The 9,595-nt window shown below is 52.7% G+C and overlaps 2 protein-coding genes across 2 annotated transcripts in view; one reads left to right on the top strand and one right to left on the bottom strand.

Annotated features, from left to right (window-relative positions):
- Positions 1–1,789: 1,789 nt before the first annotated feature.
- NDST2 (N-deacetylase/N-sulfotransferase (heparan glucosaminyl) 2) lies at positions 1,790–7,478 on the top strand. Its single transcript, XM_014538362.1, has 13 exons — positions 1,790–3,140; positions 3,308–3,395; positions 3,712–3,866; positions 4,051–4,236; positions 4,478–4,606; positions 4,739–4,921; positions 5,012–5,108; positions 5,468–5,591; positions 5,718–5,892; positions 6,088–6,258; positions 6,358–6,467; positions 6,667–6,769; positions 6,859–7,478. The coding sequence occupies exons 1-13, from the start codon at positions 2,136–2,138 to the stop codon at positions 6,982–6,984; spliced, it is 2,652 nt and encodes an 883-aa protein (XP_014393848.1). The 5' UTR covers positions 1,790–2,135; the 3' UTR covers positions 6,985–7,478.
- A 304-nt stretch (positions 7,479–7,782) lies between these two features.
- The window catches only part of ZSWIM8 (zinc finger, SWIM-type containing 8), a 14,397-nt gene continuing 12,584 nt past the window's right edge, over positions 7,783–9,595 (bottom strand). The window contains exons 22-26 of the mRNA XM_014538407.1: positions 9,207–9,368; positions 8,911–9,087; positions 8,642–8,761; positions 8,210–8,388; positions 7,783–8,077 (exon numbers count right to left, since the gene is read on the bottom strand). Of these exons, the coding sequence (XP_014393893.1) occupies positions 7,874–8,077; positions 8,210–8,388; positions 8,642–8,761; positions 8,911–9,087; positions 9,207–9,368 (842 nt within the window). The 3' untranslated portion in view covers positions 7,783–7,873. The remainder of the gene's footprint in view (positions 8,078–8,209; positions 8,389–8,641; positions 8,762–8,910; positions 9,088–9,206; positions 9,369–9,595) is intronic.

Raw genomic sequence — 9,595 nt, forward strand, 5'->3', positions numbered from 1 at the left:
CCAGGTCCCCTCCCCTACATGTCGCCGCTTCTTCCAGGTCTGAAGCTGAAATGCAGTGGGTAAGCGCACGGGCCATGGCGCTCGACAGGCCTGACTGCGACTCCCAGGTCTCCACCGACGGCGCTGTGTGATGCGGGGCAAGTTACCCAGCTTCTCTGAACCTCCAGGCACGTGCATGTACAACGGGGGTGACAGTAGCTACCTCTTACCTGCCTCAGGGCCGGTGTGAGCAGGAAGTAGATGGGAAGCCCTGACAGCGGTTCTCAACCTGTGGGCCGCGACCCCTTTGGCGGTCGAGCGACGCTTTCACAGGGTTCGCCTAAGACCATCCTGCATATCAGATATTTACATGATGATTCATAACAGTAGCAACATTACAGTTATGAAGTAGCAACGAAAATAATTTTAGGGTTGGGTCACAACATGAGGAACTGTATTGAAAGGGCCAGAAGGTTGAGAACCACTTCTGAGAAGGCTGTGTGGCAAAGATCAAGCTCTCAGTAAATGTTAACTATTGTATGTAATCCATCCTCAGTATCCACTTCCCGTAATGGTTTCTTCTCGCTGCTGTATTTTCTCCAAAGAGTGCGCTCTAATTCTCAGAATTCACACCTTCCCATCACCTTTTGATCCTCTCGCAGTTGTCCTTTCATGTCGGCTCGCTTTACCCGGGCTAAGGCGGAACTGTTCCAAAACCATCTCTCTCGGTTCCGAAAGACCCTGTCTCTGCCTCATCTTTCCCGAGATGGGTGTGCCTGGGGGTGGGGGGTGGAGAGGAATTGCCAGCCCCTGGCCTCCCTAGGAGCGGGAAGACGGGGAGAACAACGATAGAGCTACTAACTAGAAGCAGTCCATCTATTTCAGAAAAAAATCTCCAAAACTAGGTCTCCTTCAAACTGTTTGCCCATCACACTGACCTACTCCTTCTCTCTCCCATTGGTTGGATGGGACTTACTAGTATTTCTCTCTGGCATCCAGTCCCACTCAGTTTTCTCCGTTTTTATAACAGGACTCAGTCCCTCATGTCCCCAGGCTAGCTGAGGACTTGCTTCTGAGCTGTTCATGGATAGGGATAGAGTTCCACCGAGGCTGGCTGAGGAGGGAGAACTGAGAGGGGTAGGGAGAGAGACTTGGACTCAGCCTTCAGGTTTTCCCAGGGATGTTGCCGCTCTGGGGTGAAAGGCAGAGGATGAGTAATACTTTGTAAGCAATGGAAAAGGGAGTCCCCAATTTCTGGTTTTGGGGGCGAATAGAATGACTAGCTAGCACCATTTCTCTTTCCTCTTGAATAGTGTCCACCTGACTAAGTCTGTTAATGCTGTTGGCCTGTGATGTTGAGTTTGATTGATGAAGAAGATTAACAGACTCATGAGTTTCCTTATCTGATATTCCGTTGGAGCACGGGACTTGTGGGGCTTTCTGTGCCTTTCTCACAAGACCAGAGCTCCTGCCGGCTGGCCAACTGCTTGGTCATGGGCTGGGAACTCCTCTCAGAGCTCAGCTTCCTGGGCTGTTTGGCCTTGAATATACTGCTCCAGCTCTGAGCTTAGCTCAGGGAGGAGAATTTAGATGGTAGTCTAAGAAGGGAATCAACCTCTGAAGCTAAGGTATGAGACTCAGATTGTGTTGTTGTTCTACAGGAGTTTTTTGTGTGTGTTTTTTTGTTTGTTTGTTTTTTTTTAACAAATCATCCTGTGAGCAGAAGGTAAGAGAGATGGGGTGAAGAGGGTAATGGATTAATGACACAGTTTCAAGGAAGAAATAATCCACCGATTTCTCTGTCTTGCAGATAGGAAGGGCAGAAATCGTGAACTTTGCTGACCTCTGATGTGAGGAGCTCAAGTGGGACCAAGGGTGGAGCCTGCCTAGTTGTGCATCCTGAAGCTATGGGCCAGGGGGCCATGGTGACCTGACATCGTGGACTCTGTCCAGTTGCCCCCTGTTGCCCCTTCTCCCTCCCCACCCTGCACTAAGAGAACTTGTCTCCACCTCTTCAGGGAACTGACCCCGAGGGAATCCTTTTCCCCTGTTTTCCTATCCTTCCATCCTTCCACCCTCCCAGGAGAGCCCTAACCTGTACAATTCCTACCTCCCTTCCCAAGAGGTAGTCCCACCCCTGCCTCCCCTCCCCCGCCATGCTCAAGCTGTGGAAGGTGGTACGCCCAGCTCGACAGCTGGAACTGCATCGCCTCATACTGTTGCTAATGGCTTTCAGTCTGGGCTCCATGGGCTTCCTGGCTTACTACGTATCCACCAGCCCCAAGGCCAAGGAACCCTTGCCCCTGCCCTTGGGAGACTGCAGCAGTGGTGGGGTAGCTGGCCCTGGCCCTGTACGGCCTCCAGTCCCACCTCGGCCTCCCAGGCCTCCAGAGACAGTTCGAACTGAGCCTGTGGTCCTTGTGTTTGTGGAGAGTGCATACTCACAGCTGGGGCAGGAGATTGTGGCCATCTTGGAGTCCAGCCGTTTTCGTTATAGCACTGAGCTGGCCCCTGGCCGAGGGGACATGCCCACACTAACTGATCATAGTCGTGGCCGCTTTGTCTTGGTCATTTATGAGAACCTGCTCAAGTATGTCAATCTGGATGCCTGGAGTCGGGAACGGCTAGATCGGTACTGTGTGGAGTACGGTGTGGGCATCATTGGCTTTTTCCGAGCCCATGAGCATAGCCTAGTGAGTGCCCAGCTCAAGGGCTTTCCCCTTTTTCTATACTCAAACCTGGGGCTCCGGGACTACCAAGTGAATCCTTCTGCCCCCCTACTGCATCTCACACGCCCCAGCCGCCTGGAGCCTGGGCCGTTGCCTGGTGATGACTGGACCATCTTTCAATCCAATCATAGCACATATGAACCAGTGCTTCTTGCCAGCCTTCAGTCAGCTGAGCCTCCTGTGCCAGGACCAGTGCCTCGCCGGGCGCGGCTTCCCACTGTGGTACAAGATCTAGGACTTCATGATGGCATCCAGCGGGTGCTCTTTGGCCATGGCCTTTCCTTCTGGCTCCACAAACTTGTTTTTGTTGATGCTGTTGCATATCTCACTGGCAAGCGGCTCTGCCTGGACCTTGACCGCTACATCTTGGTAGACATTGATGACATCTTTGTGGGCAAGGAAGGGACCCGCATGAAGGTGGCTGATGTTGAGGTCAGTCTTTTTCCTTACAAGTTGTCTCAAGCTCTGACCTGTCAGACTCCCTTGATTCTGAGCTTGCCATAAGTACGCTCCCTACCCTTTCCAGGTAGGAAGAACACTACTCATTTTTCTTCTGTTTGCTGTCTCCTGATTTCTCCTGTCCCTGCTACTCTTCCCAGGCTCTGTTGACCACCCAGAACAAACTCAGGACCTTAGTCCCCAACTTCACCTTCAACTTGGGCTTCTCGGGCAAGTTCTATCATACTGGTGAGCTTATTCCCTTGTTCCTTCAGCCTGTCAATCTTAGTTTGATCTGTCTATTCGCTGTCCCACCTTCCTGGGTAGACACAAGTTGTAGAAAAGGGGTCCAATTTGGGGCAAGACTTGGGGTCCGAATGATGTGAGGAGCTAGCGGTGGGTGTGAATTCAGGTTAGCATGGGTGACGAGGGCAAGTTGGCAGGTAGGCAAGCAGGCAGCCTTAAATGGGCACATGTCCCAAGGATGGAAGGTGGTCAGTGCTACAGAACAGAGGAGGGCAGAGGGGCTGATTGACTGTGTTCAGTGGTCAGTGTGTGGTCACAGGGACAGAGGAGGAGGACGCAGGGGATGACATGCTGCTGAAGCACCGCAGAGAGTTCTGGTGGTTCCCACACATGTGGAGCCACATGCAGCCGCATCTGTTCCACAATCGCTCCGTGCTGGCCGACCAAATGAGGCTCAACAAACAGTTTGCTGTGGTGAGACCCTTGGATCTCTTACCCAACTTTTTCCCAGAGATAATGCTTCCTTTTCAACCTTCCCCTCATGGGGTACCCTTTCCCTACCCTTTCCATTTTTCTTTCTGTGTAGGCATCCCCACCCTCTTTACCCTCTACTCCCTAAACCTCACCAGGTTCTGGTGAGAGTCTATGCCATTCCCAGGAGCATGGGATTCCCACGGATCTGGGGTATGCTGTGGCCCCCCACCACTCGGGTGTGTACCCCGTCCACACGCAACTCTATGAGGCCTGGAAATCTGTGTGGGGCATCCAGGTGACCAGCACTGAGGAGTATCCTCATCTCCGCCCTGCCCGCTACCGCCGTGGCTTCATTCACAATGGCATTATGGTGAGGGACTCCCAATACAAACTTGAATTGAACTCCCACGTTTTGACAACCTCCAACCTGCATTGATCTATGTCCTGTTAACTGCCAGTCCAGTTTATCCATATAAAAGTGGGTAGAAGGGTGAAAATTCTTAAAGTACGTGACAAGAGCTTTATTGCTGTAACTTCAGGCTGAGTGCTTAGTACTTTACTCCTCATTTTACCTTTCAAATCTCATCTCTCCCTATTTCTTTTCCTTCCAGGTGCTGCCAAGGCAGACATGTGGCCTCTTCACTCACACAATCTTCTATAATGAGTATCCCGGAGGCTCTCGTGAACTAGACCGGAGCATCCGAGGCGGAGAGCTCTTTCTGACAGTACTGCTCAACCCGGTAAGGTGCCAAGAGGAAGGGCTGGAAGATTGGAGAGTCAGAGTGTTTGCAGGTTGGACCTTTGCTCACCAAGCCTGATTCTGAGGTGGGTAGTAGGCTCTCCAACTCTGACATGCAGGCATCCCCTTGCAGATCAGCATATTTATGACCCATCTGTCCAATTATGGAAATGATCGACTGGGCCTGTACACCTTTGAGAGCCTGGTGCGCTTTCTCCAGTGCTGGACCCGGCTGCGCCTACAGACCCTTCCTCCTGTCCCTCTTGCACAAAAGTACTTTGAACTCTTCCCTCAAGAGCGAAGCCCCCTTTGGCAGGTATGGGTGGAACAGGCTGACCAGAGACATGATGGAGGTGGGGGTTGAAGAAAAGATTAGGCCTCATCTGACTCCTGGCCTCACCTTCAGAATCCCTGTGACGACAAGAGGCACAAAGATATCTGGTCCAAGGAGAAAACCTGTGATCGGCTCCCCAAGTTCCTCATTGTGGGACCCCAGAAGACAGGTGAGTCATTCTTACCAATTTCTCTTGCCTTGCCTTAAAGGATTCTTTGGCCAAGGAACTCCCTTCTCATACCTGTCCCCCATTAATCCAGCCTCTTGAGACAGTGATTATTAACCTCAGTTGTTTATCAGAAGCATCTATGGAGTTTTGTTTTAAAAGATCAAAGTGATTCAGATGCAGTCAAGGCTGAGCACCACTATTTTAACCCTTCCCTGGGCCTCTCTCAGATGTTCCTTCTCTCGTTCTAGTTTGGCTCTAGAGGATTTTATTACCCAGAGTGGTTATTTTCTCACCTTCTTTAAGCTCATATTGTTGAGCTGGCTTCTCTCCCACAATGGCCTGGACTCTCTCCTGTTTAGGGACCACAGCTGTTCACTTCTTCCTGAGCCTGCACCCAGCTGTGACCAGCAGTTTCCCTAGCCCCAGCACCTTTGAGGAGATTCAGTTCTTCAGTGGCCCTAATTACCATAAGGGCATTGACTGGTGAGAGTGGGACCCCTTGGAATACTTCTCAGAGGAACACTCCCTTCCCCCAAAATACCCTGTTCCAGCTTCCACTGCACAGACATCTGGCTTTTCATTCTGCCTCTTTTCTCCGCTACTTCCTAGGTACATGGACTTCTTTCCTGTTCCTTCCAATGCTAGCACTGACTTCCTGTTTGAAAAAAGTGCCACCTACTTTGACTCAGAAGTTGTACCACGGCGGGGGGCTGCCCTCCTACCACGAGCCAAGATCATCACTGTGCTCACTAACCCTGCTGACAGGGCCTACTCCTGGTACCAGGTGAGCCTGAAGCTAGGCACACATTAGGTTTGAGGATGGAGTTGTGGTGACTGCTAGAGAGACAGGAGTAAGGGTAGGGAAATTAAACTAGTGCCTTGGGGTGGGGTGCCTATGCTATCTGTTCCCCAGACCAAGAGTATGGCAGGTAATTCTGTTAAATCACCAATCCCTTCTCTGCCTATTCCTGTCCTTCAGCACCAGCGAGCACATGGAGACCCAGCTGCTCTGAACTATACCTTCTACCAGGTGATTTCAGCCTCTTCCCAGGCCCCTCTGGCACTTCGCTCCTTGCAAAAGCGCTGTCTTGTCCCTGGCTACTATTCTACCCATCTACAACGCTGGCTGACTTACTACCCCTCTGGACAGGTACAGTCCCCCAATAGATCTCATTGGGGCCCCCCCCGCTTTTCCCTTTAGCCCAGAGACTTCTAAGAAATACAGCAGTAACCACATCCCTGTCCCTAGTTGCTGATTGTGGATGGAGAAGAGCTGCGTACCAACCCGGCTGCTTCAATGGAAAACATCCAAAAGTTCCTGGGTATCACACCCTTTCAGAACTACACACAGACCCTCAGGTGGGAGACCATGATCCAGGAGAGTACTAGGGAGGAAATGGGGAAGCAGGTTGGCCATGTCTGTTTGGAAGAGACATGAATTTACCCTGTCTCTCAAGGAAAGACATGTGTCCCTGTGGGCAGGGAGAGGTAGTATAAATTTATGGGGCTTGGATTTCTTTTTTCTCCTGCCCACTAATGGCCTCTTCCTGTTGAGCAGGTTTGATGAAGGTAAGGGATTCTGGTGCCAGGGACTTGAAGGTGGTAAGACTCGCTGTCTAGGCAAGAGCAAAGGTCGGAGGTACCCAGATATGGACAGTGAAGTAAGTAAATTCTGGGACAGGTTTTCCCTCTACACCACTAAGATCTGATTCTATGTCCTTACTGTTTATGCCTTCATTTTCCTCCCCAGTCCCGACTTTTCCTTACGGATTTTTTTCGGAACCACAATTTGGAGCTGTCGAAGCTCCTGAGCCGGCTTGGACAGCCAGTGCCCTCGTGGCTTCAGGAAGAACTGCAGCATTCCAGTCTGGGTTAACGTCACTGCCTCTGTACCAGCAAAAAGAGCCCGTTTCCCTAAGGGGCAAGCCCAGAGAAGGGCCCATAACGGGGATTTGAGTTGGCCCCTTCCCCTTCTACCTCAGTGGCCCCCAGTCCTGGGATGGCTGAGAAGGGAAGGGCATCCCTTTCCCATAGTTCTGGGGTCTGATAGAGGGGCTTCCCTTGATAATCCCACATTATGGTACTAGCCACCTTTGACCCATGGTCTTAGAAGGTAAGGAATTAGAGGCAGGGTATAGAGGAATGTTTTAATCAAAAGATTACCCTCTTCATCCCCCCCAGTATAGCTATACCTGGCTACCTGGCTGTGGGAGGGACCCCTTACTGTGGGATTAATGGGATCTACCTGTGGCCCGGCCTCCCTAATGTCATTCACATTGAATGGGGATGAGGTCCGACAGTGGCTCATAGAGCTGAGTATGAGCCCTAGCTGTGGGCTAGAAATGTCCTTAATAAACATCCTTATTTTTCTGTTTTGTCTACCTCACTGGAGTGGGAGAAGCCTAGAATAAAGCAAGTTTCAGACTTTTCCCCACTACAGTTCAAGGTTCATCTGCTCATCAAAGGAAAGAAGAGAAAGACGCAGGCAGACTAGAGTAAAAAAGGAGTTTATATATTTATAAATGCCAAATAAATACCAGAGGCCACCCAACGCCCCCTCCCAGACTGGGCTGTTTCCCCCAACCCTAGGCTTCTAAGGTCTGAGACATCTTGGCCCCAAGCTATAGCCCAAGAGCAGCTGCCAGTCTGGGCTATGAGGGAACTGGGTGGGGATGATCTGTCCAGCCAAGATTCACTTCCCCTGTGTGAGGGGCCTCCATGGCCACAGGCTTGTCTCCCTGTACAGGGCCCTAGGTTGGCCAGACTCAGGGGGAGAAGGTGGTCATCTCGAGTGAGACCCGCTGCCACAGCTCCTTGGTCTGTTTGCTGCGCTTGAGGTTCTGCAGGATGTCGTTGAACTGCATCATGCCCATGGGTGTCAGGCAGAAGGCGCTGCGGGCACTGCGGATCGCATTCACAAAGTCGTCGTAGTCGGCAGGGGTCAGGTGAATCAAGCGGTGGTGGATGTACTGGAAGAGGATGTGTGGAGAATGAGCTACTAAGCACAGAACCAGGCCCCCTCTGCACTTACATGCTGGGTGATCTGTTCCATGCCTGCCCAGGAGGTGCTCCACCCTGCTCCATACTTCCTGGGTTGTCACCTGCATGTATGCCTGCTGGCAGCGCTGCACCAGTTGGTGGAAGGCCGGGGCACGCAGGTGGTTGTGGGCATGAGCAGGGCTCAGCCGCTGCAGCGTCTCCATGACGATCTCCTGCAGCACAAACGGGCTCAGCACCCCCTTGGCTGCCCCCACACAGAACTGGTGCACGTAGTTCACTCCTGGGGGGCAGGGGGAGGGGCATGAGACGGGGGTGGCCACCTTTGCCCTAGGGACCCAACTTTTATCTCAGCTCTGGCCTGGCAGAGAGCCTCCCTCCACCCCAGGAGCTGAGGTAGCCCCCCGCCCCCCGCGCACGCACACATACCCGACCAAGGCCTCAACTCTGAGCAAGAGCTAGGAAGGAGGTCTGGGATAGGAAAGTGGGGGAAGCAGGTGGGGGCGGACAATGGTCCTGGGGAGGGGAGGTGTTACCCAGCTTTGCTGCCAGCCCCAGCAACCATTTGACATCATCAGTGTAGGGGGGGGAGCGGGAGAAGTTGTTAGGGTGATCGTTGTGTGCCCGGCGACCCAGCATCTCCAGTGCCAGCATTCCTGGGAGAAAAGAGTGGGCACATGGTGGGGTTGCACCTTCGTCCTCTACCCCAAACTGGTACCTGACCCCACAGTAAACAAATTAAGAGGTATAGGAGGGGGTTGTCACTGAAGAGCCCCTGGCATGGGGGTACAGAAAGGGACCTCACCAACACGGTAGGCAGCATGCAGGTGGTGTAGGCTGTGTGGGTTGACAGGCTGGCTGTGCGTCTCTTCCTCGGGTGGTGGAAAACCCCCGCTCACCAGAGGGCTGGGCTGTGTGGTCAGGGCAGGCAACGAGGCACCCTGGATGGCTGGGAACGTGGATGCTGGATGGACACTGCTCACTGAGGGATGAGAGCCACGTGAGAAACAGCCCCAAGAGGGGCCGAGGATATTCCCTCCCTCCTTCCCCTGCCCAGTGTACCTCCCCTCCATTCACCTGTTCCCTGTCCCCACAACTCACAGGCCACACTGGTGGGCAGTGGGAGCCCTGGCTCTGTGTGATAGGGATGTACTGTGATGGGTGCCATGGAAGGGACGGGGAAAGACACAGCAGTGGCAGCAAGTGAGGGGGGAGTCACCGAGTAAGGGTACTGAGCCCCCAGGAATGCAGGATGCACACCCTAGAGGCAGAGAGAAAAGAGAAAGAAGATACCAAATTATATTAGTATGTAACTTTCCCCCCTTCATCCCACAACTGGGTATCCCTACATTTCTTTCCTTAGTTGGGCTGGGTCCCCCAGACTCCCACCCATCATCTCACTGAGGACTCTTGGACAGCTCTATTCTCCCAGCGTACCCCATGCCAACCCCCATAAACACCTTATGTTCTCCCACATGCCCAACCCCTCC

This window comes from Myotis brandtii, unplaced genomic scaffold (assembly GCF_000412655.1).
Source record: "Myotis brandtii unplaced genomic scaffold, ASM41265v1 scaffold190, whole genome shotgun sequence".
In the NCBI taxonomy this organism is placed as follows: domain Eukaryota; kingdom Metazoa; phylum Chordata; class Mammalia; order Chiroptera; family Vespertilionidae; genus Myotis; species Myotis brandtii.